This window comes from Propithecus coquereli, unplaced genomic scaffold, assembly GCF_000956105.1.
Source record: "Propithecus coquereli isolate 6110/MARCELLA unplaced genomic scaffold, Pcoq_1.0 Scaffold802, whole genome shotgun sequence".
In the NCBI taxonomy this organism is placed as follows: Eukaryota; Metazoa; Chordata; class Mammalia; order Primates; family Indriidae; genus Propithecus; species Propithecus coquereli.
The window spans coordinates 316,301-344,129 of record NW_012154197.1 but is presented as its reverse complement, the minus strand read 5'-3'; the positions used below and the strand labels follow the sequence as shown (position 1 = coordinate 344,129).

The 27,829-nt window shown below is 52.5% G+C and overlaps 1 protein-coding gene across 2 annotated transcripts in view; it reads left to right on the top strand.

Moving 5' to 3' along the window:
• SLC6A17 (solute carrier family 6 (neutral amino acid transporter), member 17) overlaps window positions 1–27,829 on the top strand; it is a 45,897-nt gene that overhangs the window by 10,467 nt on the left and 7,601 nt on the right. Inside the window, exons 2-6 of one of the 2 annotated variants that reach the window (XM_012663371.1) lie at window positions 5,887–6,259; window positions 10,766–10,923; window positions 12,609–12,735; window positions 13,493–13,674; window positions 15,287–15,397. In XM_012663371.1, the coding sequence (XP_012518825.1) occupies window positions 5,974–6,259; window positions 10,766–10,923; window positions 12,609–12,735; window positions 13,493–13,674; window positions 15,287–15,397 (864 nt within the window). In that variant the 5' untranslated portion in view covers window positions 5,887–5,973. Of the gene's footprint in view, window positions 1–5,886; window positions 6,260–10,765; window positions 10,924–12,608; window positions 12,736–13,492; window positions 13,675–15,286; window positions 15,398–27,829 lie in introns of those variants that run through there. The other variant, XM_012663372.1, reaches the window with a different exon arrangement.

The window sequence follows — 27,829 nt, the reverse complement described above, 5'->3', positions numbered from 1 at the left end:
CCGGGGGGGCGGCCCCCAGTTCAGGGCCGGGCCTTTTCGGGGGCGTTTTGTTCCGGTTGCTTTTCGGGGTTTTCATTAAACCATTGAAAATAATTTGGAGGACAATTTGTGTCTCTGATAACCGTCTGACCTGCATTGGGCTCAGCGGAAGCCCAGAGGCTCTGAGGTAATCAGAATAGTTTGGGCCACGACTGCCTGTCACGTGGAAACCAGGAAGCTGTGAAGCACCCTCCGGGGGCAGGGGACCTGGCCGCGTTTCCTTCTCAGCACCGGCTATACCTGAGTTGGGCTTGACTTTGGTGCCTGGGAGCAGGGGCCCCTTCCCCGCTCTCCTCTCCTCATGGCTCTGCAAGCTGCCCGTTGCAGAGTTTTCTTTTCAAGGATGGGCTTGGTCCCAGAACCCTTTCCAGAGCCACGAGACCCACAGCTAGCGGGGCTGGCTGGGCGGGGCCCCGTGGGGTCTGTGAGGTGACCGCCTGCTTCCCCAAAGGCGGAAGTTGACTGTCTGCTCCTCCACTCAGCTCCCCTGGGGAGTCTGCCTTGGAAACTCAATGATTCTGTTTGTCCCTTGAGTTTCCTGGTACAACCTTCCTGAGCAAGAAACACCCCGGGCTCAGGAGGCAGGTGCTCAGAAGGGCTGACTTCAGCATTCCAGAAGGGCCTGTCTCCCCTTACCCGCTCTCTGGCGGCTGTGGGGTGGAGAGGCTCCGGGTCGTAGGGTGAGAGCAGCCACCTCCCACGCCCTTGAGGGTCGTAGGGTGAGAGCAGCCACCTCCCACGCCCTTGAGCTCCTTGCCGATGCAGTGCTTGAAAAACTGTTCTGGAGCCACCAGCCCTCTGGCAGGAGATATTTTTACCTGTCTGCCTCCTAGTCGCGCTATTTTTTTCTCCTTTGAAGAAGATTCACAGTTCACTCGCTCAGTCCTGCCTCTCTCACATGAGCTATTCTGAGCTGGAAGCAGCATCTGTTGCTAAGTGACGAGCTGGCACCTAGGGCTTGCTCGGCACTCGAGCCCCTGTGCGTTGTGCTTTCGGTAATTGAGGCATTCCTTTCAGAGTACCGTGCGACTGCAGCACTGTCGCGCTGCTCGAGGAAGCAGCTCTCCAACCCACCCCGGCTACTACAGGGGATGACTAGAGTGCGGCTGGGCTGGTTGTTAACACAGCCCCACAATGCCCCAGTGGGCTCTTGGCCAACGGGGGGTGGCAGGACAGATAGGCCGCAGAACCTGCTGCTCCTGGTGCCTGGGACAGAACGTGCCACGCAGGAGGGGCTCTCGCTGGATAAATGCTAAAGCTGAAAGGGGCCTTGGAGACTGTTCACACCAACCCATTTTACACACAGGGAAACTGAGGCCCAGGGAGGTCAGGGCAGTGGCATCAGGTTGTACAGTTGGTCAGGAGCAGTACTTGGCCTCCTGATGCCTGGATCCTGGCTGGCTTCGCCCGGTGCAGAGGCAGAGGAGTCACTCCTCTCTGCGTCCTTTGGTCCCAGTGTTTGTCCCAGGCAGTGCTTTGGGATCATTGGCTGGGAACACTTTGGATCCCCGGGGCCCTGGGCTGAAAGCTACCCTTTCCCCAGTACCTGGACTTCAGACTTCAGGGAACTGGGGTGAAGGAGGAAGGGTTGTTCCAAGTTGCTGCCTGCACCTTGCCTTTAAAAATCTTTTGGCCTGGAGAATGCAGTGAGCACAGGAGAGGAGACCTGAGTGCTGATAGCTGTGTGGCGTGAGCCACGCCTTGTGCCACCCTGGCCTCAGCACCCCCATCTGCAGCCTAGAGCTGCCAGCTTGCTTGCCTGGGCCCGGGCGAGCATGGAGTGAGCGCACAGGAAGAGGCACCGTTTGTGAGCACCCCCTGGCTGCCGGCTCAGTTCTCAGACCAGTGCGCCCTATCCTCCTCGCAGCGCCGAGAGGTGGGCGCTGTCGGCATCCTCCTTTGTCAGACGAGGAAACTGAAGCTCAGCGAGGTGAGGAAACTTGCCCCGGCCACGCAGTTGGTACACAGTGAACCTGGGATTTGAACCCCGGCCATGTGATTTCTGAGCAGTATCACCACACCATATTGTACCAGTAGAGCATGTAAAAAACGTTTTTTTAAACGGTTTCAAACTATTACAAGTACAGCCTATATTTTTAGTAATAATAACAACGCTAAACTTTCAATACAAGGCCTTCTTTTTGTTAGTAATAATATTGCTGATCTTTTGAACTCAAGCCTGGAGCTGTGGGGCTCTTGCCTGGTTTCCTTAGACAGTGGGGTGGGGCGAGTGGTAGGACTTTTGGGGCGCTACCCAGCAGCCTTAAGAGGTTGCCTGTTCTCGCTGACAAAAGTGGGTTCCTGAGGTGTTGCAAAATACTTTCTCTACTTCCCGCCTTTGCTCCTGCTGTGAACTCGCTTTGGCCCTTCCTGAGGAGAAATGGAATTTGTGGGACCAAATATAAACATGGGACTTGCATAATTTGAAGTGTGTAAAGGTAAACATCGTGAGGCTTCCATGCAGCTGCTGCCGTTCGGATCCTTCCTGCGTGCCGAGCTCTGTGCTGGGCGCTCCATATACAGCCACTTGTTGCATCCTCACAGCGGCCCTCCCTGGGAGATGGGGACTGTCATTAAATAGATCCTTTTACCCGGGAGGAGACTGATGCATGCATAATTAAAGATCTTGTCCAAGAGCACACAGCCAGTGTGTGGCCAAGTCCTCAGTGGCTGCCCCTCACGCAGAGGCCTCCCTGCTCTCCCCAGCCCTCTCCCCACGCCACCTCCTCTGGCCAACTTGCTGTCCCTGAAGTTCTCAGCGCTTCTTCCTTTTGGGGAGTTTTGTGTCTGGTGTCTCCTCTGCCAATGGCCTCTCTCAAATAACGTTCAGGTCTCTGCTCAAATGTCACCTCCTCAGAGATGCCTTTCCTGACTTCCCCCTGCCCGCCCACCCAGCATAAAAGAGCCACCTGCCGGCTTGCTCTGACCCTCCACTGGCCATTACATGATACATCCATTTCTTCAGTATCTGGCCCTTCCACGCAACACGCAAACTGCACGAGAGGAGGCACCTTGCCTGTTTTGTTCTGTGCTGTATTCCTCGCACCTAGAACAGAAGCCGTGTGCGGGCGGCACTCAGGAAATGCATGTCAGGCGAGTGAGTGCATGAGTGGATGAATTAAATGGGAACCCTCAAACCCAGGCTTGTCTGACTTCGAGGCCCATGCCCCACGCCCCCATGCCCAGCTTCTCCCTGTGTACCCCCTGCTTACTGAGTCTGACCCAGTCTCCCCGGGCAAGACTGGTCAGGGTGTCAGGAGAACCTATAGCTTTGGGCACTTCACTTCCTCTCTCTGGGCCTCAATTTCCTTGAATGTAAAATGAGAATGTCGAGTAGGGCGATTGCTAGGGTCCTCCAGCCTTAATTTCTAAGAGTCTGACCTTGCTGTCACTGGAGCACATTCACTGGGCACAGGTTCCAGTCGTGACTGTAGCTCAGCCCAGTGCCTCAGCTTGCAGATTTGTGCTAGCACTCGGCATCCTGCAAACCCGATGGCACAGGGAGTCCTCTGGTCCCATCCTGTGATGCAGGACGCTCATGTGCGTCAGAGACATCTTGGGAAGAAGGAGGAAGCTCGTACTGAGCCGATGCCCTGCAGTTGCTGTGACGCTGCTGTGGTCATCCTTCCCCGGCTTCACCAGAACGTGCTAACTTTGTCCTCGGGTCTTCCTGGTTTAAAAAGGTGTTTTTTTCCTCCCAGCCCTTTCTCATCTTGCTGATTGGAGCTGCCACTCGCTAGGCTATTTAAGGAGAAATATGGGCTCCATTTGGTCAGCATCAAGATGAATTCTGCAGACTTGCAGGAATCCCCCTTGGTTTTCTCCAGTTGTGCTCGGTGATCGGTAAATCATACCTAATGCATTGCAGATTGTTCTGATCAAATCCCACTGCAGACAGAGTAGCTGGAGGGAGGCTCTGAGCCAAGGCACCCTAGTCATTGCAGTCTCCAGAGGGACCCGGCCCTAATCCCCAGCTCTAATCTTCAGTGAAAGCTGTTGATGTAAGCTGTAGGGAAGGCGGAGGTGTCTAGACAGGTAGCCATTCCTCCAATTGAGCACCCTGGGGACTGGGACCTGCTGAGGCGGGGAGGGGGCTTATCTGTCAGCCCAGGGAAGGACACAGGCCTCCCCATTGCATAACTCCCTGGGGCCACCCTTCACTTGTGTAGTGTGGGCAACATAGCAGCCCCGAGGGAGACTGAGGGCTGAAAGTTCCACAGACACACAAGGGCCACCCTTGGGACACCCTCCAGGACACAGTGGGATGTTAGCTGGCCCACTGTGAAGTGAGTCCCAACAGAGACTCTTATCCCAAGAGAGCTTTTTGTAGGGAATTCTGTGGTCTTTTAGGCAGGCTAGCTCTGTCCTAGTTACTCCAAAGCCCAAGACCCTAACTGTTCCTGGGGTGGGAAGAGGCAGTCACTAAAGACTCACTGTCTCCCTGTAACGAGGAGGGGAGGTGTTACCCACTAATGTGGTCCAAGGCCTGGCCTGGGGAGGGCTGGCCAACTCCACAAGGCTGCATGGACAGTTGTCCCCATCTCCCGGCTTCATTACATGGGCAACACCATCTGGCTGGCCAGGTCCCCTCGAAGGTTGGGCCTTTGCTGGAGGCAGGCAGGAGGTTGGGTCAAGGACAGCAGGAAGGGCAGCCTGTGCCCTTCTGCTGCACAGCGACCTTGCCTGTGCCGTTCAGGTGGTACTTGCGTACGGGGAGAACAAACGGAGCCCGGCTTGCAGAGACAGCCGCTCCCTTAATAAAGGAATTACAGAGCTGGGTAGCTTACATCCCTAGAAAGATGCAGGGCAACTGTGGGCCGGGGGTGTGCGTGTGTTTAATTTTAAATCCTCCAACCTCCCCTTAATGAGGAAGTGCCTTGAAATGTAACGGAATGTTGGGATTCTTCAAAGGATGCGTTTTCTTGGTGCTTTATTTCTTTAAGGGAAAGCATGAAAGACAAATGAGGGCTGGCAGGCTCAGAGAGGGTTTGCCTCCCCCGCCCGTGTTGTGCAGACATTATCTGCTGTAAAACTGTCGCTGAAGGATGGAGAATCAGCTCTTGGCTGCAGTGGCCCTCAGATAATGTCAGTGCTGAGCAATGGCCCAGGATTTGTTGGCACTGAGCAAACGCCTCTCGGGCTCTGGTGCCAGAATCCTTAACTGTGCCTGGTCCGCTGCTCCTGCCAGGGGAACGAGGGGCCATAGGCACTGGTGTCCAGGCGCCCCACGGTGAGGGCTCCAGAGTTTGTTTTTTTTTTTTTTTTTTGCAAATATTAATGTCCTTTTGAATAGCTTGGGGATCCTGTAAAAAAGCAGAGAATGATTCAGTAGGTCTGGAATGGGCCTGAGATTCTGCATTTCTGACAAGCTCTCGATGATCCTACTGGACAAGAACTGCGTTTTGAATAAAAAGACCCTGGAGAAGGCAGACACTGGCTTCCCTGGCTCCCGCCAGGTAATTTTGGCTAAATAGAACACAAGAGGGCTAGGTCTTGGCCACGACCTTGGCTACCCTGGAAGGGGAAGGCTGTGGGCACCTCCACAGGGTCTTGAGCACTCCAGGCCCTGCAACATGAAAGAGAGAAATGTCATCATGGATAACCCTTTATTTGGGTTTGGTGTGTGGTTTTGCCTATTTTGTCCTATTTGTTTTACCTTCTAATGGGAAGGCCTGTGGGAAATGGAGTTTGAGCTCCTCTGTGGGCACCTCCTGATGGGGAGAGAAGGCACGCTCGTAATTTGAGGCCTCTGCCCAGCCTCAAAGTGTGTGGAGGGAAGTTGATTTGGGCTGTGTCCACCTCCCTGGAGTGGCCAGCTAATCCTCTCCTCCTCCCCTGGATTTGCAGGTCCCTGGATGAGAAGGAGCTGACAGCAGCTGAGTGCCACCTTCTCTGCGTGCTGGGGAGCAGGGCTGCACGGCCCAAGTGGCGTCAATGCCTAAGAACAGCAAGGTGACCCAGCGTGAGCACAGCGGCGAGCATGTCACCGAGTCAGTGGCCGACCTGCTGGCCCTGGAGGAGCCCGTGGACTATAAGCAGAGCGTGCTGAATGTGGCCGGAGAGGCAGGCAGCAAGCAGAAGGTGGTGGAGGAGGAGCTGGACGCAGAGGACCGGCCGGCCTGGAACAGCAAGCTGCAGTACATCCTGGCCCAGATCGGCTTCTCCGTGGGCCTCGGCAACATCTGGAGGTTCCCCTACCTGTGCCAGAAAAATGGAGGAGGTGAGAGGCAGCCCTGCCTGCACCAGGGTGCCCTGCAAGTGGGTGCATTGAAGGGTGAAGAAGAACACCCCTTTGCAGGGGCAGAACTAGGGCCCTCAGAGGTTGGAGCTCAGGATTCCAGAATAAGGCTCCCCAGGAATAGCTGTAGTGATGCTAATAGCTGTCAGAAGACTGTAAGGCATGATGGTAAGAAGGTGGGCTCTGGTCCCAGACCGCCTGGGTTCAGACCCAGTCCCTGCTGAGACCCGTGCAAATTGCTTGACTTTTCTGTGCCTCTCCTGCAAAATGGGCATAGTGTAGTTCCTGCCTCACAGGATAGCTGGGTGGATTATATAGCCTTACATGCAGCATACATAACACGCCTGACACATAGTAAAGAGCACTTATTGCCCATTGTTACTACACACTTACCAGGTGCTAGTCCCTGTTTTATGGGCTTAATGGATATTAGGCTTAAATGCCTGAAACTGCTGATATTTGAGCATCTTGGAGCAACCAGAGTACCAATTTTGTATAATTCGGCCATTGAATTCTCCCAACAGCCTCACTCCTTAAGTGAGGAAGGAGTTATTATCATCTTTATTTTAGAGACTGCAAAATGGAGGTATAGATTAGTTAGGTATCTTGGGATTAAAGTTACAGCTAACGGTAAGGTCAGGGTTCAAACCTGGACAGCCTGGCCCCAGAGCCTGGCACTTAAACACCACTCCTACTGCCTCCCAGGCAGGGGGGCCCTCACGCCGCCCTCTGTGTTTGAATCCCTTGTGAATCTCCAGTATCAAACCACTTGCACCACTTCCAGCCCCAGCTGGGGAGAAGCCTCCAGGCATTGTCTCCCTGGCACCTCTGAGGTAGGCTGGGATTTTCCAAAGGCAGCTTGCTCTGAAACCAAGGGACACTAACTGAAAATAAACAAAGAAAACCCCAACAGGCTGGAAACAATGATGCTCCCAAGCCTAGACCCCTGGTCCTGAGAAAGTCACACAGAAAGTGCTCTTATGCTCCTGAGTCCCCGTGCCCTGGGACTGCACACTCCGGCCTGTTGGCTGGCCGCTGCTTTGCCGGCATTTCAACCCAGCCCCTTCCCTCCCGGCTCCATGGGACTCTCGCCATGTAGCCTCTCCCAAGATGCAGCCTCCTTCAGACATGTTCCTCTTCTCTCCAGGACACCTCTTTGCCTGGTTCAAAAGGCCACGCCTGGCCGGGGGCTTCTCTTCCTTTCCAGTTTCTACTGAAGGGCAGGGAGCAAGAATGCCCACTTGAGCCTGTGTGTTTCAGTTAAGCTGGAGGCTTCTGTCTCCCCACCATAGCACAGTATATTCACAACATGGTCTCCTTGCTTGAAAGATCTTTTTTTAACTGTCAATCAGAGCTTTGGTCTGCATGGCATGGTCACTGAGTTGCAATAAGACCAGCCCAAACCAAAGATATAAATATAAGTTTGTGCTTTCTTTATGCCTTGTGAAATGTTGAGAACAGTTCCAAGGCACCCAAAACAACTTCAGAGGACATGTGGCATTTGGGAATTTCACTGGGAACCTCTACCTTTGTCCCTTCTGGCTTAGATGATCCGTTCTGCCTGAGCGCTTGGTGCTGAATCACAGAGTCCCTTTCTCTGTCACACACACACCCACTCACACTCACACCCAGGGCAGTGTTCCTGCCACGTCTGCCCATTCGCAGACAGCCGTCGCACCAGATGGAACCTCCCCGAGAAGGAAAGTGTTGTCAGCCCTTAGGGTTCTGAGCTTTCCATGCCACGTTCCTGCCTTCATTTTTCCATCCTCTCTGATCCCTGCAATCCCTTTGTATCTCCGCCTTTAACTGTCCTGTATAGTACAGGTTTTATAGTAAGTCATCTTAAATACTTTTTGGAAGGAGGCAGATTATCACAGGAAGGAGACAGCTGTTTGGTCTGAGAGTTGATTCTATGTGCTTTTGAGCCATGGGTGATCCAGTGGAACTTTGCTTAATTCTGAATGGAAACTCTGGAACTCTCCTTAGCTCCACTGGATGCTGATAGTTTCTCATTCTGTATTCTCTCAGTTTGCCTTTTTTTCTGTTTATTTTTATGGGAAAGAGGCAAATGTTCATCAAGCGCTTCCATGGGTAAGTAACTCATTTAATCTTCACGGCAGTCCTTCACAGCGGTGCCATCGGTATGGGGTCGAAGCTTATGAAATGGCCATTTTTGTAAGTCAACAATGATAACTATCAGAAATTTCATACCTAATATTTTCATTCTCTTTACACAGATGACAAAATAGCAGCACAGAGAGATCAAATAATTTGCACAAAGTCACACAGTTAGTAAGTGGCAGAGCCAGGATTCTAACTCAGGAGGACTGACTCCAGGATTTGGAGCTCAGCTCCTATTCAATCTGTATCTCAACAGCCTGAGGCCCAGGTGGTCTTTTAAACCTCAGGAATAACCTCGGGGTTTGCCAGAAGTGAGGCTCAGACTGTTGACTGAGACCGACTGTTAGAGATCCAGGGGACCCCAGCAACCCTGGACTGTACTCCCCTAGGGCTGTGTTCCACTGCATTTCCTAACTCCCTGAACGGTGCTCCCAGCTGTTCAGCTGAATGACCTGGGGCTCCTGAAAGCCACAGAGATATCAAAGGAAATCCAGTTGTGTCCCCAGGTTGTATTTTCTAAGGTGGAAGGGGGTGTGGGCGCATTTCCAAATCATTTCAACAAAGATTGATATGAAAAAGTGCCTCTGATTAACCACAAATTCTGCCCACCTTGACTGTAGCCCCTTGAGCGCTCTGGTTAGCTTGGCCATGGTGCGGTAGAGCTAAGCCAGGTCAGTGCCCTGCAGCCTGGCTGAGGTGGACAGGGCCTGGGTGGCAGGGGCCGGTGCCCAGTCTTTGTCTGCAATCACTCTTCGACAGCACTCACCTGGAGGCTCTCTCTGGTTCTTTGTGGAGAGAAGAGAAGCATCCATAGACGATGCCAGTGAAATCTGTCTCCTGGCACATCTTGCCCCACCCAAAGACACCGGGGCAAAATACGAAACCAGCAAGGCTGTGAATCCCTCTGCCTTCCTGCAGCAAATCACTTCTCTCTTCTTCCATTTCCTTGCACCCAAAACCAAGAGTCAAGACCCGGGGCCTCAGTGTGGTGGTCCTTCAGACCCTCCCTCCTTTGAGATCCATGATGGGGCTGCTTGTTGGTGACCAGTTGAATTTATGTGTGCGTGTGTGTGTGTGTGTGTGTGTGTAATGAATTAGATGCTGTTGCATCAGGCTCAGTGGGTTGCCTCACCAGAAGGCTTTCCTGATTAGCTGCATTAGACCCCGGCCCTCCCTCAGCATGTATGTGCTCACGTGGCCCGTGTGACTAGTCTGTGGGGTGTGCGCACACACACAAATGCTGACATTGCTTATGTGAATCTGAGACCTGCCTCCCTGGTGAATGGGTCCCAGGAGGGTGTCTGTGCCTTCTGCTACTCCACCATCCCCTGCTGCCCGTGCCTGGCACAGAGTAGACCCTCCTTAAACAGCGGATTGTTACCAAGTGCCAGGTTTGTGCCCAGGAGCTGCCTGGTCTCCAGTGTTCATTGGCAGATTGGGCACAGGGTGGGCAGCACGTGGGATGTTATGGTATGGGGGGCAGAGCAGTGTGGCTGGGGGCTTCTGAAGACTCCTCGCTTGCAAGGCTTGGTCTGGGGGTGCTGGGTGACTATCAGGGCCCTGGCGACCTGGGCTGGCCTGACATTGTTTGACAGGCAGGCAGGGCCTCGCTAATGGGACTAGGTTGTTGGCACAGCTGTCGGCGGGGTGCGCTCGTCTGTGTCCGGATGTGGTGTTAATTCTCCTGCTAAATGCCCTGTCACTTGGAATTGAGATTGTGTCTGCATTGAGGCCCAGGACAGCGAGATTTATTTATCAGCTGGAATCTTTGGCGAGATCCATTCTGTCCTTTATGATCCTCCCGGCTACGCTTTCCTGAACTGCTAATTTCTCTCCTGGTCACCCCGGTTAGCAGCTGTAGATTAATGGCGAAGCTGGTCAGACCCTCTCTCCCTGGCAAGCGTCCAAGCCCCGCTTCCCTGGAGCTGCCCAGAGTGCTGCGTCAGCGTCTGGCTCGGGCGCGGGGAAGGCACACCCAGTGGGCCCCGTGCCGTCTGGGGCTGCTTCTCTGTGGGCGGGAGGGGGTGTGAACAGGCGTCCACAGAGGACCTCATAAGGTGACTGTGCGTCTGCATGTGACTTGACATGTGGACTCCCGAGTGACGGTGTGGTGTCTCTCTGAGCCCAGCCTCGTGAGTGGGAGACGTTGACAGACATGTGGCTCTTCCCTGTGCGTTTTCAGGTCTGGGGAGTCAAGGGGCAGAAGGAGGGTCTGGGCGTGCCGGTCCGTGGTAGGTCACACCTGGGTCAGACCATTCACGGAGGAACACTGGGTCTGGCCTGAGCCTGGAGGCCGCGGCTGCCACCCCTTCCCTCGCCCAGTTGCTATGCTCTAGACACCCTCTGACATCCCTCCCCTCCCCACAGGTGCCTACCTGGTGCCCTACTTGGTGCTGCTGATCATCATTGGGATCCCACTCTTCTTCCTGGAGCTGGCCGTGGGCCAGAGGATCCGCCGCGGCAGCATCGGTGTGTGGCACTACGTGTGCCCCCGCCTGGGTGGCATCGGCTTCTCCAGCTGCATAGTGAGTCGAGCGCTGGGGGCAGGCACTGAGCGGGAGGCAGGGGGGCTGCTCTTGGGTGCTGGGGAGGAGGTCACCGAGTTCACAGACCAGAGTCTGGGGCCAGGACAGGGCAGGACGGGGATCTTCGACATGAGAATTGCTTCCAGCTTGTGTCTCGGGACCACAGTCCACATATTTCCTGAACTGAAAGCTGACCGCATGGCCTGCAACAGCGTGTGATATTTGCAGCTGGTGCTAAGGAGGAAAAGCTGGGACATCTCAGCCAGAGTTCTCTGGGGACATACGGGCTATGCCAAATACCCCTCTCTGCTTACCAGCCCAGCAGCTCCCCACGAGGGCGGTCCTTCCTCTCTCCTTGGTCAAAGAATATTTTAATTGGGTGAGTGGGTCGCTCGGGAAAAGGCAGACCTGGGGCTCAGTGTCTCCTTGCCATTATGCTGGGACGATGAGCACAGTTGGAGGACTCAAACAGGAACCTTGTGGTGGACCCAGGACGGGTGAGTCTTTGGAACAGTGGGAAACAGGGAGACCTGGGATGAGGAACTCCATGAGAGCCGCAGACTTGTCCCCAAGGCCGCAGAAGAGGCTCTGCACAGAACTCTAGGTGAGGAAACTAAGGGCGTAGCCCACAGGTGCCCATGTTCACACCAGGGATAAAGTCTGGAATGCGCTTCTGGAAAGGACTAAAGCATTCTCTCAGGCCTGGCAGCAGGAACAGCCCAAACCCGCCTCAGGCAGAGACTGGGAGAGGGCCCGTGCAGCCCCTGCTCTCCTGCCCGCCATCACCTGCGCACAGGTCAAGTGTAGCGTGCTCTGCTGGGGCCGGCCACATGTGCATATGCAGGAGTGTGTGTGTGGTCTCCCACTTGGACCTAAGTCAAAGCGGGTGTCTCTCTGTCTATATTCCTGCAAAGCTCTGCTCTATGAGTGTCTGACAGGTATTCAGGTGAGATTGATTGACCAGCATCTACCAAAGCTGGAGACAGCCAGGCCCTTGGAAGGGAGCCCTCAACATCCAGAGTGGATGCAGTAGATCCCTGCCTGTAAAAACATTGCTTTCAAAGAAAGCCCATAGACCCTCGGTCAGGTTCCATGTACTCCTATTTTAAATAAAATTCTACCAACGTTAGTTATTGTGTTTCCAGGAAATGAAAAGTGACATCTTTCTAGAGACAGGCTGCTAACAGCACCAGAGAGAGAGTAGAATCCCTGAGAGAAGAGAGGCACAGGGGACCAATCAGAAGCATCCACAAAATCTCAAAAGCGCAGCGGTCTGGGGGCCCAAGCTGTGCAGGGGCCAAAGCTGTGCCTGCCTGCGCAGCCCTGCAGGGCATCCCTGTGATTAGGAGCCCGAGTCATCCGGAAATGATGGGGAAGTGCTTTGAGTATCTCAGAAGAGTTTCGAACTGGAAAAGATTAACATTTTAAGAGTTTGTTGCTTAAAGGAGAGAACTTTAATATCTGAAAAATTCCTTTGTGGATTCCCTGAATACCAGATGAATGGAGGACTGGAAGGAGGCCCTCCACCGCCCACATCTCATCCCTCCTCTTCCTCCTTCAAGGCTGTGCTGCTCTGTTCTTTGTTATCTCTGGTGCTGCTGGGCCTTGGTTGGAGTGTGGGGGTGAGGTGGAGAGTGGGGGTGGGGTTCAGCCTCTGAGACCCCTGCACGGGCCCTTGTCCTCAGGTCTGCCTCTTTGTGGGGCTGTATTATAACGTGATCATCGGGTGGAGCATCTTCTACTTCTTCCAGTCCTTTCAGTACCCGCTGCCCTGGAGCGAATGTCCTGTCATCAGGAATGGGACCGTGGCAGGCAAGTATGGAGCCCCAGCTGGGGATGCCCAGCTAGCCCTTGTCCCAGGAAGGGGTCTATCAGGCGTGATGCACAGACTTGGGGCTTCATTGACTTGCGTCACCTTAACATCTCTGATCCTTGTTTCCTCTTCCTTAGTGTGGTAATTCCCCAGTGTGAATTATCTTTTTCTGGCTTGTTTCTTATGGGGATTGAGTAAAATAATCAGAGTAGGTAAAACTCTGGAAGTTGTGACTTTTGTTTGGTTGTTATGAATTACTCTGTGTTATTCTAACACCATGCTTTCTAAGAACAATTTTCATGTGCATCCCAGTCCTAGAAAGGGCTGGATGATTATCCCACTTCACGAATGGGAAAACTGAAGGGCCCAGAAGTGACTTTCCCATGTTCCCACCACCATTTAGCCAATGATCTGGGATGAGAACCCAGGTCTCCAGCTCCCAGCTCAGGGCCTTTCCCAGGAAACACTAGGCCAATTCGCCCTAACCCTTCCTACCTTCCATTGAAGATGTGGGCAGGGGCGGCATGGGTGGGAATTCAGCCAGGTCGGTGTGTCCTGAAGCCCCCCCGGCCCATCAGGAGACCAGGATTCCCCAGGGCCTGCCAGAGCACGGCTAACCCGGAACGAGCACAGCCCCTCCCGGCCGCCCGTCCTCAGCCTCCCCTTCACTCGCTGCTGCCCCGAGTGGGGTCCAGCAGAGAAAGTGGCCCCACGGCTCCTGCTACAGGGGCCCTGTAGCCTTTGCTGCTGTTTCAGTGGTGGAGCCAGAGTGTGAAAAGAGCTCAGCCACCACCTACTTCTGGTACCGAGAGGCCTTGGACATCTCTGACTCCATCTCGGAGAGTGGGGGCCTCAACTGGAAGATGACCCTGTGCCTGCTCGTGGCCTGGAGCATCGTGGGCATGGCTGTCGTCAAGGGCATCCAGTCTTCAGGGAAGGTGAGTGGTGGGGGCACCCGAGACCCAACAGGGGGCAGCAGACAGACAGAGAGGGCAGAGAATCCCGGGTCACCCCCATGCAGGGTCCTTCAGGTGGGCTCGGGCTGGGGAGGGCTCCAGATAGGACACAGGCCCCCAGAGGCCGGTGGGGGAGTCTGACTGCTGCAGGATTTCACTGCAGACAGCTGCCAGGGGTGGGCTAGGAGTGAGCCTGCTGGAAAATCATTGCCCCGACCCACAGCCACCTCCATGCCCGGGTAGCTCAGGCCTGCCCTGCAAACATTAAAGTGTTAACCCAGGGACATCTGCCTAGATTCTGGCCCCTCAGGTTCCCAGGCAAAAGCCCTAGACGAGCCTGCTCTAAGAAATTTTTGGTGAAAACCAACAGCTTTCCATGCCTCCAGCTAAAGGGTCCTGTAAGCTGGTGGGTGCTAGGAGTGACGGGCACCTTGGAGGCCTGGGCGGGGAGAGCTCCACAGCAGTCTGTAGGGGGCAGACCAGCCGAGCCTCGTGCTTTTCCCAGCGGTTCAGATCCCTTTTACATAAGGGCCCTTTCTTGTCTGTCACCTGTCAGCATTCATGGGCTGCCAGGATCCGATAGCCCAATTTATTAATACTCATTTCACAGATGAGGAAACTGAGGCCCAGAGAGGGGAAGGCGCCTCACCTAACATCACGCAGCCAGCCGGTCTCACAGCTGGAACTAGAGCTCTGGCTGGTTGAGGCTCCCGGTTCTTTAGCAGACATGATAAGCGAGGAAGCTAAGCTCTAGAGAGGTAGTCACCGAGCTGCCAGCCTCCCCTCTCCAGGGGCCCGAATGAGAGCTGATGCTTCACGGCACTTCTCAGGTACTGCCACCTGTGAACACACTTGGTTCACAACAGCCTTATGGACTGGGAATTATTACACCCATTTTGGAGGTGAGCAGATGGAGGCATGTGGAGATTAAGTGAATCGCCTGGGGTCACATGGTGGCTAAATGGTAGAGCCAGGATGAGAAGGCAGGTGATGTGGCTCCGGGCATGCGCTCTCTTGACCTTTACGGCATTCTGCCCAAACTGCCCTCTTGATTTGTTTCAGTGCAGCAAACATTCCGTGAGCATCTCCTTTGTGTGAGGCTCTGTACCAGGCACGCAGGGATGTAGAGACGTGCAGGAAATGCGTATTCTAGAAAACACCACATGCTTTATAATCGCTAGAGGCTAGGTCCCTCGTCACTTCTTTTCTGCTTGGGAGCCATGTCTGTAATCTCCTGGATGTCCTGTGTCAAAGAAGCTCTAAAGATGGGGGAGATCCTTTGGGGGTCCGCAGGAGGCATGAGACATGGGAAAATGAGGCGTTGAGAGCAAAGGGCTCCCTCACCCTCTTGGCAGCCCTTGAAAGGAGAACACCAGCCCCAGGCACAGCCACGCCGAGTCCAGCTTGTCCTGCTCCTGCTTCTGCCTTGGCTCCGTGCCTGACATGTGCTGGGTTTGGCCCTGTGCCCAGGGGTTCCAGAGCTCTGCTTTCTTCTGCCATGAGAGGAGGCCCACGTGCCCCAGCTGTGGGTGGGGAGAGGGCTGCCAGCTGCCAAGGGGCTCTGCCTGACGGCGGGTCCCTGCGCTCTCTGCAGGTGATGTATTTCAGCTCCCTCTTCCCCTACGTGGTGCTGGCCTGCTTCCTGGTGCGGGGGCTGCTACTGCGAGGGGCAGTTGATGGCATCCTACACATGTTCACTCCCAAGGTAAGGATTTGGGGCTCCCACATGCCAGGGGACACTGACAGGTCCACTGGACCTGGTCAGCTTCATGCAATTTAATGCGCACTGAACACCTACAACGTGTTGGATATCATGTCAGGCCCTGGAGGGATGCACAGGAAAGGGGGAATGGGCCCTGCCTCAAGGTTCTAAGGAGAGGGACATCACATCAATTTGGGTGACCTTAGAAAAAGCTTCAGGGAGGAGATGACATCTGAAATGAGCCTAGGGAGCAGGTAGGATTGCAATGAGCAGCCATAGGACATTGTGATCAAAGGGAATCACATGGACAAGGGTGCAGAAAACACTGGGCATATTTGAGGCAATGATGGGAAGTCAGGTTTGGCTGAGGCACAGGGGCAGGGAGCTTCATTCATTCTTTCATTCATTCATTCATGGGTGGTTTCATTGCACGACAGCAGGAACCAAGAAGACGCCTGGGAATCCCACTTTGTACCCAAATCAGAGATGAAGTTACTATTTTATTACAGAAAATAGACCATGTGTGTAGTGATTTTAACCTTACGGAACCCATTCACGCCTCCTCTCAGTGCTCTCAGTAGCCCAGGGTGGGCGACAAGCAGGACAAGCAGCATCACTGTTGACGTTTCACAGAGGCACAGGCGCCCTGAAGATGTGCACCCAGGCTCCTTAACCGTGGTCTGTCACCACCGGTGGCCTTGCCTCTCTATGGCCCTTCAGAGCACTGTGCACAGCTGGCACGAGTCCTTCCACTGAGGAACAAGAGATTTCCAAATGCAGATTGACATGCCCTTCAAGTTGCCCCAGGCCTTGTGCTTGAGTAACCAGCTGGTCAGCTGAGAAGTCCACCTCCGAATGCCAGCTGAGCAATGAGCAGCCATCAGGGCCTGGTGAGGCAACAGCCCATAGGCACAGGGTCAGAACTCAGCCAGGCCAGCGTGAGGTCCTCAGTGCTCATTGATGCCACCTCTCATGTGTGCATGCGTGTATACACACACACACACCACACTAGTCCTTACTTACACAGACAGCCCATGCAGATGACATAGGAAGAACCCAGTAGGGCTTGAAATCCCCATTCCCTCCTTCCTCCCCTGCCCTGATGCTATGAATAGGCTCCTGATAGGGGCTGGTGGCATTGGCCAGGTCACACACCACTCCATGGTCACCAGACAGGACATAAATTGGCCCTTGGTGTTCTTAGACATAACACCTGAGGTTTCTACATGAACAACCACCAAGGTCCGCTTTACGAAGCACTTAGTGAGTCTCCGGAGGCATGAATGTGAATGCTGAGCCGCGCGGCTGGCCGCAGGGTTCCTGCGAACATGTGAGATCTGACAGAGAAGTAAAAAGGCAAACCTGGTTTCCTTGGCGGGAAATGGCCATGAGAAGAAAGCCAACTGTTTTTAATGAATTACTTCAACTGTGTCTCTAGATCACGATCAGTCTAAACTGTTCACTTGAGTCTTTCAGTCTTTCTACTTTACTGAACTTTATGAGGAAATTATATGCTCTGGTGATGTTCATAGATGTGCAGATTCACAAAGGTCTCCAGATGGGCCCCTTGACGGTGTTAAGAGTCCCCAGGATGTAACTCCACGAGCAAGTGGAACAGATTCACCAGGATCAGCTACCAGTCTCAACACACACAATACTGCTCCCCACTGGCTTCAGACGCTCTTTAAGATGTCTTTTTAATTATGAAATATCTAATGCATATGAACACATATCAAATAACATAATAAGCATTCTTAAGTAATAAAATATTACAGATGCCATTGAAGTGCCTGTGATCCCATTGCCTTCCCTTCCCAAAGGTAAACGCTGTCTTAGTCCATTCCTGCTACTATTACAAAAATACCTTAGAATGAGTGATGCATAAGCAATAGAAATGTATTGCTCACAGTTCTGGAGGCTGGGAAGTCCAAGATCAAGATGCCAGCAGATTCAGTATCTGGGGAGGGCTCTCTGTTTCAAAGACGGTACTTTCTCTCTGCATCCTCACGTGGCAGAAGGGCAAGGGAGCTCCCTCAAGCCTCTTTTATAAGGGCACCGATCTCATTCCCAAAGGCCCCACCTCTTAATACTATTTCACTGGGGATTAGGTTCCAATATATGAATTTTGGGGGGACACCAACATTCAGAACATAGCAACCACTGTCCTGAATTTGGGATTTATCCTGCTAATACATTCTTTGAAATTTGTTATGCAAATACGTGTATCCATAAATAACATATGGCATTTGTGCATACTTTTAAACTTTACATAAATGGCATCGTATTATATATATCCTTCTACAACTTGCTTTTATTTTTGCTTAGCATTATATTTTGAGACATACCTGTGTTGATATGCAGCTCTAGTGCATCAGTTTTCACTGCTGTATAGTATTCCACTATGGGACTAAACTGAAACTTATTTATTCATTCTCTAGTTGATAGTCGTTTAAGTTGTTTCCAGTTTTCACTTTTGCTAATAACGCTACAATAAACCTTATTACACAGCTCTTCATGTACACAAGTTTCTCTAGGGTATGTATGTGTAGAAGTGGAATGGCTGTCTCAAAGGGTATGCATATCTTCAGTTTTTCTAAATGTTGGCCAAATTGGTCTCCAAACTGGTGAACGTGCCCATCAGTTGCATGTGAGAGTCGTAGTTGCTCCATACTTGTCAGACTTCAATTTTTGCTGATCAGATGGGTGCAAAATGGTTTATGTGCGTCTTGAACAACAGGGGGCGCTTCTTTCTAAAACTGTTTCTTGGATGTTCAGGAAACTGTGTGAATCCACTAGCATTTGTAGAGGGCAGGGTTTTCATGAGCTGAGGCTTTGAAAAGTCAAATCCAGAAAGCCCTAGAGGAGCCAAGTCGCCAAGAACCAGCATGGCATGGCCCCTGGCCCATCCAACTCTGACTTTCAGGTCTGGATAAAACCCATGGGGCCCATTTTGAGACCTTGCCTCCTTAACGTGGAGCAGCTCCTTCCCTTGACCCTGGAGGGATGTTGAACAGGGAGGGCAGGCCTGAAGGGCCTCGCAGGCTAAATCCTCCACCAAGGACACCCTAAACAGCCCCTGCCACCGTTTGCTCGAGGCAGGTGAGGCCAGTGGTGATGGCTGGGGTGAGGCTCCTATTGACAAATCCCTCCAAGTCATCTGCAAAAAGGGTGGGCCCACTCTCAGAAACAGTTGTCTGACAGCTCATATGTGGCAAACTAATGTTGCAGAGCTGTGACTGTTTCATCACAGGATTGGGGAGACTTCAGGGGCCGTGGGAGCCAATTCATGTTCTTGCCCTAGAACGGTGCTGTCGAGTGCTCGGTCACGGCCCACAGCTGCCCGGGCTGTGCACCACTCCGTTCATATAGATCACACAGCGAATGACATCCCCGGGGGTTATGCCACTTGGCAGCCTTGGCAGAGTCCAAGGAAGTTTTTGACCAGGGCATCTGGGAACCCATGTGGGAGAAGCACAGGCTCTCCGTGGATTATGCTAAATGACGTGGAAGATCCTCCCTTCCATAAAGTCTTTCAACATCAGAAATAATCCAGGCTATCGGACCTGAACTTTCAGTCACTATCTTTGAGCAGACAGTTACTGGATATGAGGAATGCAATACGGCCAGTGTACCATGATGACCTTCTAGCATCTTCGTTGCAGCGGTAACCTGTGTTAATGGCTAGTGAACTTCTGGAACTCCTTGGGCTGCTTTTCTCCTGATTACTCTTTCCATCTAGTTAAAAACCCAAGTCAGCATGAGGTACCATGCAATTACTCCTGTGATTTGTTCAGCATAAAGTGATAGATTATGGTGGGTTTTCTAACCATGAAAACTTTCAGGGAAATTCCAAATGCTTCTGTCCTTTGGCCCAGCAATTCCGCTTCCACTATTTGTCCTACAGATGTATTCACACATAAGCAAAATGATCAGTGTGCAATATTGGTCATTGCAGCATTTGTTTTAGTGGCAAAAGATTGAAAACAACCCAAATGCCCATCATTCACTTATTCATTCAGCAAAGGTTCCTTGAATGCCGTTATGTGCCACGCACTGTTCTGGGTCCTGTTACCCAGCAGTGAACTAAGCAGACAAAATTCCCGGCCCTCGTGAAGTTTATATTCTGGTGGAGGAGACAGGCAATATGAGATAATGTAAGGTAAAGAGTTGTTATTGACCGGTGTTGCTAAGGAGAAAAATAAAGAGGAGAAAGAAGGATTGGGCGTTTGGGAGAAGAGTTGCAATTTTAGATAGCGTGGTCCAGCGGGGCCCCGCTGAGAAGTGACGTGTGAGTGAAGAGCTGGAGCAGGCGAGGCGCAGACGGCGTGGGTAGGCAGAGGCAGCGCCTTCCGTTCCAAACAGAACCGTGAGTGAAGAGGGCTTGAGACTGGACATGGCTGCCATATTCAAGGAGGCCAGTGTGGCTGGAACAGGAGGGGAAAGGGGTAAGACATGTGGTCTGAGGCAGTGCAGAGCTAGATCGTGAGAGTCTCGTAGGCTAGATAAAGAGTTTGACATTTTACCCTGGGTCAAACGGGAGCCATTCAGAGTTCTGAGCAGAGGAGTTCCCTGATCTGACTTCTGTTTTAGGAGGATCACTCTAAGCCCCTTAGGAGGCTGCCATAGAGAATCCGAGGGTGCAAGGGCAGAACAGGGAGACCCACTAGGAGGGTCCTCCAGGTGAGAGGTGGCTGGGGTTTGAGCCCAGGTGATGGCAATGGGAGCAATGGGATGTGGTTAGATGGAAGATACCTGTGGGAGCCAGAGTCAACAGGAGTCGCTGTCGGATTGGGTGTGAGACGTGTAAGGAAGAGAGGAGTGAAGGTGACTCTGAGGTCTTTCACCTGAGCAGCTAGAAGGATGGAGTTGACATTATGGAGATGGGGAGGCAGTGGGTGGAGCAGAGTTGGTGGGGAACATCAAGGTACTCATTTGGACGTGGCAAATTTAAAATGTGTAATAGATATCCAAGTGGAGATGTTGAGTAGGTAGTTGGAGATGTGAATCTGGAGGTCAGGGTGGAGGTATAAATTTGGGAATCTGGGGTGACAGAGTCTAAAGCCGTGGACTGGTTCACAATCACCTAGAGAGCGAACACAGAGAAGGGGACTGAGCTGGAGCCCCAGCGTTTAGAGGGTGGGGGAGGGATAGCTGGTGAGGGAGGAGCAGACAGACAGACAGACAGACACCCCAGAGGCAGAGTGGAGAAAATGCTTTAAGAAAGAGGGAATCATCAGCCATGTCCAAAGCTACTGAGAGGTCAGGCGATAAGGACTCAGAAATGACCGATGCATTTGGTGACCTCGACAAAGACTGTTTTGATGGGGTGCTGGGGACAAATCTAATAGGAACGGTTGAAGGGAGAATGGGAGGTAAAGAATTGGAGACAAGTGATAGAGACCACTTATTTCCAGGAGTTTTGCTGTAAAGGGAAGCAGAGAAATGAGAAATGAGGTGGTAGCTGGAGAGGGCCATGGGGGTCAAGAGTGTTACTGCAGAACTTTATATGATGATAAAAATAATCCGTCATGCACTGCGGTGGGAATGTGGAATGGTGCAGTCGCTTTAGAAAACAGTCTGGCAGTTCCTCAAAAGGTTAAACAGAGTTAGCACGTGACCCAGCAATTCCACTCCTAGGCACAGATCCAAGAGAACTGAAAGTATATGTTCACACAAAAACTTGTGCATGAATAGCAGCATTATTCATAATAGCTGAAAAGCAGAAACAACCCAAATGTCCATCAGCTGAAGAATGGAGAAACAGATATGGTATATGCACACAATGGGATATTATCCAGCCATAGAAAGGAATGAGTGTGGATACGTGCACGGCGTGGAAGGCCCTTGAAGACATCACGCGGAGGGAAAGAAACCAGAGACAAAAGACCACAAATTGCATGATTCCAGTCACGTGAAATACCAGAATAGGTGAATCCATACAGACAGAAAGTAGATTAGTGTTTGCTTAGGACTGGGCTTCCGGAGCTGTTGGGGAGACGTGGGGAATGATGGCTAATGGGCATGGGCTTTCTTTTCGGGGTGATGAAGAGGTTTTACAATTGATTGTGGCAAGGGTTGCGCAACTCTGTGATATATTAAAAGCTATTGAGTTGTACACTTAAAAATGCAAAAAAGGGTGAAACCGATGCTATAGGAGAGGCTCCCGTGTGCGGGTGGAGAAGTTGATCTAGGGAGGGGCACACGCAGTCCCACAGGAACAGGAGGGAAGGGCCCGCCCATGGCACCGATGCTGGCAGATGAGTTCTCTTCTGATTGCATCATTTTTCTCAGCAAAGCAGGAAGCGAGGTGATCAGCTAAGAGTGAGAATGGAGGGGTGGGGTGGAGGTCTGAGGAGGAGTGAGTGTGAAGTAATCGTGTAAGAGATCGGGGGCTCGAGTGGCCAGGAGCAGCACTCAGGGCCCACCAAGGCTAGGGCTCGGGTGCGGTGAGCTCCGCCAGCACTTCAGCGACGCCAAGGTGGGCAGTTTTTCACATCTGAACATCTCTGAAAGCAGGCCGTTTCCAACAGTCATCGAGGTACGTAAACAAGCATGTGCTTGCAACGGACGGTGCTTACTTCGTGCCAAGCGCCGGCATGCGCGCCTTACTTGCCTTAGCTCAGTTAAACCTCCCACCAACCCCAGAGGCAGGGACTCTTATCCCCCTTTCCCAGATGCAGAAGCCGAAACGTGGAGAGGTTGGCTAACTGTAGAGACGAGGAATGAGTGGAAGGGCAGAGGGGGCAGCTTGCTGAGAGCTCTGGGACACAGTGGGTCCCCGACTCAACATGCTAAGGAGGTGCTGAGGCTGGGGCCAGTGGTGGTGGCCCTGGGATGCGGAGAGCTCCATGACAACTTTGGTGTGGATGGTAGGAAAATAAAGGAGGAACATACACACACGTATTCACATGTGTGTGTGCGCGTGTAATACACGTGTGTGTGTGTGTTGCTGGTATAGGCATAAAATATCACTGGAGGGGTACACAGGAAACTGATGTCATGGTTGCGTCTGGAGAAGGGGAACCAGGTGTCTGGGATGCAGGGTGAGGAAAAGGAGCCTGCAGGGTCAAGGGTGTGCATTTACTCCTGCAGAAGAGAAACGGGAGCCCCGCAGGCTTAAAGGCCGGGTGCAGAGGTTCGTGAACCAGACCCCACGGTCAGAGCAAGGGCTTCTCAGCAGGGTGCTGAAGGTGGCCCAGCCTTGTTACCAGAGCGTGGGCTCTGGAGCCAGACGAGCTGGTTCAGACCCCCCCTCCTCGGTTGGCAGCCCGTGGGCAAGTTCCTCGACTCTCAGGCCCTCAGCTTCCTTGGCGGCAGGATGGGGTGATGGTGATACTTCCCTCGCAGGGCTGTCAGCAGCGTGCCTCGGACCGCTCCTGGTGAGTGGAGAGCGCACGGTGAGCGTTAGCTATTATTATCCTCGTCCCTCGTGAAGGTGACACTGTTCTTGGGCAGCTGGAACCCGGCGCTCCAGTGCCATCTGGTGTCTCAAGGCCCCGCCTGGCTCCACACGGGGAGGTGCACGGCAGTGCCGAGAAGCAAGGGGGTGTGCGCCTGTCACGCACCAGCCCGGGCTGGGACTCGGCAGCTGCTGGCAGAATCAGAGGCATCTTCACGCCAATGAGTCAAATGCCTTAAAACACCCTGCTCCCCTGCGTGAGGAAGTGACTCAGCCATCGTGCCAAAGAAATGGCAGGAAGCTGTTTCAGAGCCGGCACCAGAGGAGGGCTTGAGCCTTTCCTTCGGAGGGGAAAGCCCACTGCCCATTTCTCCTCTTGTGGTCACATCCTGGTGCCTGGAAGGGCCATGGGGCTTCCTGAGTTGGGCCATGGGTTCATCCTCTGTTGACACGTGTTGGAATCATACACCATCACCCAAGGATCTTGCAAAGAGCCCCTTTAATGAATAATAGGCATTCTCTACTGAAGGCTCCCGAATCCATTTTCCCCCAGATTAGCGTCAGCATCTGTGCTCCCCTGCATCAGCAGGAGCACTCCTGCCGGCTGTGGGCCAGAGGGGACTGTGCCCAGGTACCGCTCACACCGGGCACTTCTCTCCTCAAGGGTCGGGTCTGGCCCTCTCGGATGCTTTCCCAGGGCCTATTCATGTTAGCTTTGGCTCCATCACTTTGCTGGGTAATGGGTACATGGAAGTTCATTACATTGTCTTCACTGCCTTTGCACATTTTATAATAAATATTCCATACTTTCTAAAAATGGAAAAAGAGCAATCTTAAACAAAAAACCAAGTTTTGTTTTCATCCAAAACTGTGCATATTCCATCCTCCAAGAAATCCCTCATGCTATAGGGCCAGCTCTGATATGCTGTTTGGGATTGTGGCGTCCTCGCTGGGGTGGCTGCCTCCACATATGAAATTTGGCCCCGAACCGTGACTAGGTCAAAGAATTTATCCACATCCTTGTTTATTCTAAACCCTTTAGGTCTGAGGAGTGATGAGAATCCTAATGATGGCATGTATTTGGGCCTCACAGATGGTCTGGACCTTTTTGTAAAAACTTTAGTAATGACTGACATAGATCAAAAGGATATAGTTACCAAAAAAAGAAAGGAAGGAAGGAAGAGAGAGAAAGAGAGAGAGAGAGAAGAGGAAAGGAAAGGAGAAGGAGGTGAAGCCAGCATTAAAATAGGCATGTCTTAGAAAGTACAAGTTTAAATCCTAAGACCATCTTCTTGTCCTAGAAGACAGCATCTTAGCCCCAAAACACTGGTACCGCTTCCCAGCCCCTTGTCTGGTCCTTTCTGCTCAGCTCACAACCTCAAGGAAAAAGGTCAGCTTTTGTCCCTCTGTCTGTCTCTCTTGCTCCCCATTCATTCCTTCTCTTCCACGTACCAGACACTGCTCCTGCAAACATGAGCAGGAGTGGGCTCCGCCCCTAAGCACAGAGTGTTGAAGACACCCGTAAACCTGTGATGTGGGTATTGACATGGCCTGTGAGCGTCCAGGGACCATGACTAGTTCAGCTAGGGAAAGTCAGGAAAAGCTTCAAAAAGGAGGTGAGATTTGTGCAGGGTTTTGAGAAGTAAATAGCTCACCAGGAAGTGAGTAGAAGGAAGTGAATTCCAGGCAGAGGGAACAGCCCAGGCAAAGGCCAGAAATGTGAAAGACCATGATGCTTTTGAAGAGTAGTTAGGTAACTGCATTTAGAGTATTCAGAACGTAGAGAAATGGAAAAGATATTCCAGAAGACAATGGGGAACCATCAAAGATTTTTCAACATGCAAAGGACATGATGTGTCCTTTAACTGTGTTAATCTCAGGGTACCCTCTCTTTTTTTTTTGAGACAGAGTCTCACTGTGTTGCCCGGGCTAGAGTGCCATGGCATCATCCTAGCTCACAGCAACCTCAAACTCCTGGGCTCAAGCGATCCTTCTGCCTCAGCCTCCCGAGTAGCTGGGACTACAGGCATGCGCCACCATGCCCGGCTAATTTTTTCTATATATTTTTAGTTGTCCGATTAATTTCTTTCTATTTTTAGTAGAGACGGGGTCTCGCTCTTGCTCAGGCTGGTTTCGAACTCCTGAGCTCAAACAATCCACCCGCCTCGGCCTCCCAGAGTGCTAGGATTACAGGCGTGAGCCACCGCGCCCAGCCCCATCTCTTACATAATTTCATGCTTCCTCGTAGTTGAAGCTCACCAAACTGCCCAGAGCCCTCCCACTAGGTCCTCATTTCCAGCCTGAGAGAAGCCCCAGGTTCCAGCAGGTTGTGGTAGGCCCGTCATGACTGACATCCCTGAACACCAGTGAAGGGCAGCCAGCATGCTGTCCAGGCATAAGGCATCCCTCTGCTAATTTCTGGAGCTTTCTGGGTGGATTATTTTTTTAAAACTCACCCAAGAGAGGGGAGTTAACAAAAGCCCTTTCCCAGTGGGACTGTGATTATTTTCTTTTCCTTTTCTATATCTTCGTATTTCTATTAGGCACAGTGCAGGCCTGTGTTTCCTTATCCGTGTGCCAAAATTGAAACAGCCCTGAAAACCAAAAGTTGGTTTTGCTTTGTTTTTTGGCTCCCTCAGAACTCATTTGAAGACAAAATGACCTGCACAGATGTGAGGCTATTTATAGTGTTTATTGATTCATTTGGTGTGAATATTCATATTCTGCTGCAGAAATACTAATACGTTTGATGCAGGGTGCTGCCCCAGACCCCGGGGTGGGGGGTTTGTAATTAAGTGGCATATGCACCATATTACCTTTCTAAAATAAAATCAGAAACGAAAGCTCGAGTTCCAAAACCGGTCTGATCCCAGGGCTTTTAGATAAGGAAACAGGGCACACATTACCTTGTAAAGAAGATGACATCTCATCTTACTTTAAACAGCAGACATCCACCTGTGTAAGTGTGGCGGGCCCTCAGCAGTGCAGAACAGGCCTGCCCTGTTTCTCTGATCCCCTGGCTTTCCCATGTCCCTGCTGGCACACCTGCTACTCACAAGTTCTCTCTCCAGCTCAGCTCTCTCCTCTAAACCCCAAACTCGTTTGTCCAGCTGACCACCTGACATCCCCTCTTAAATGTGTTAAAGATGCATTCAACTGAGCCTTTCTAGAACTATTGTCTTGATCTTCCCTGCCCAACCCCACCAACCTGTTCTCCCCCCGTTGCCATCTCCACCTGCTCAGGTAAGCTGGCCAGAAACGTGGCCGTCACCTTGGCCTCTCCCTGCCCAGCATCAGCTATCTCCAGTCCATCCCTCGGTCCCCCTGGTTTCTCCCACTAAGCTCTCTCCATCGGCACCACCCTACCGCTAGGCAAGGCCACCATCCCTCCCGCCTGGACCCTGGAAGGTGCTTTCTCGCAGGTCCGCTGCACCCCCTCATTTCTTGTCTGACTGTGGCCCTGCTTCACACCCCTGGGTGGTTTCTCAGACCAGGTGCTTTCTTGGGGTGAAGACGAGGATTGATACAGGCCCTCGATCTGATGCCTTTCCTGTCCCAGCCTGACCTGTACACCACCGCCTCATCCTCTCTGCTTCAGCCACCCAGCCTCTCCCATCCCCGTCACACACCATTCTTTGTCCCATCCAAGGCCTCTGCCCGAATGCTCTTCCCTCCCCTCACAGCCTACCTTTCATCAGCTTTCAGATGTGGGCTCGGTGATCCCTTCCTCTGGGGAGCCTCCTTCAGCCTCCTGATTCACTCAGATCCCTGTTCCGGGCTCTCCGAGCACTGGATGCTTGGCCTTCACGGGCCCTTGTTGCGTTTGCAATCTAGCATCTTTTCGTGGGATCATTTGGCTAATGTCTGTCTCTCCGGCTAGGATGTAAACTCCACAGGAGCTGAGACCCCCACCTGCCTTTGCTCCCTGTGGTCTCCTCATTGCCTTGTGCCAGGCCTGGCCCACGGCAGGTGCTCCAGGACTGATGGATGGGTGGCTGCACGTGGCGGCCACAGGGAGCCATGACACCTTCCACCTGCTGAGTACATGGGGGCGGGGCGTGGGGAGAGGCTCTCCTCACGAATGCCGAGGGGCTCTTAGATCCTCAAAGGCCTGGGTTCTGAGCTCTCTTGGTGGACTAAAGATGGCTCTACCCATTCTGTGTGGGGTGGGGACCTTAACCTCCTCTGGGGTACTTGTCAACCAGACAGTCTCCCTGGGTCTCCATTTGTGCCCAGGCCCTGAAGGCTGAAGGTTCTACTGCCACCCCCACCTCCCCTTGTCAGCGTGTGGGCACCTCACTCAGCCTCGCTGCTTGCTGACACCTCAGCTGGCAGAGTGACATGCATAGGAAGTTGCTGAGATGGCAGGTGGGGGCCCTCTGTCCTGGACGTTGGGGCTGTAGTGTTAGAGCCTGCCAGGCCCTACAGTCCAACACCTCATTGTTCAGGTGAGGAACAGACTCCCCCACAGGCATGCGGAAGGGGCAGCCGGGACAGGACCCATGCAGGGCTTTGGCCGCAGGGTGGTGAGTTCTCTAACTTGTCCCTTGCCCCCCTAGGCTGTCTAGAGTGAGGTCATTTAGGTCCACTTCAGCAACAAAGGTGGAGGGGAAAGTGCTCTGAGGAGTGTAGGTGACAGGCAAACTCAGTCAGCAGCTGGTGCTAGGGTGGCAGCGTGGCCCAGCCTCGGAAGGTCTGTACTTTAGTAACCCCCTGCCCCAGCCAACCAGCTCCAGTACTTTGAGCAAGTAATTTCATCTTTGGGTTCTCAGTTTACCTTTTCAAAATGTGAATAATAATCCCTGTCCCCTGCCAAAAAAAAAACAACAAAAAAAAACAAAAAAACCCCCTGTCTTGACTAGGTCAGCATCATTTTGTCAGGATTAAGTGCTACTATGTCTGAGGCATTACTTACTGCTCTATGCTTGGTCCTCACAGTCACTCTGACAGGAAGACTCTATCATTACTCCCATCTTTCAGATGAGAAAACTGAGGCTCATAAAACAGGCACTGCCACTTACTTAAGGCTTCACAGC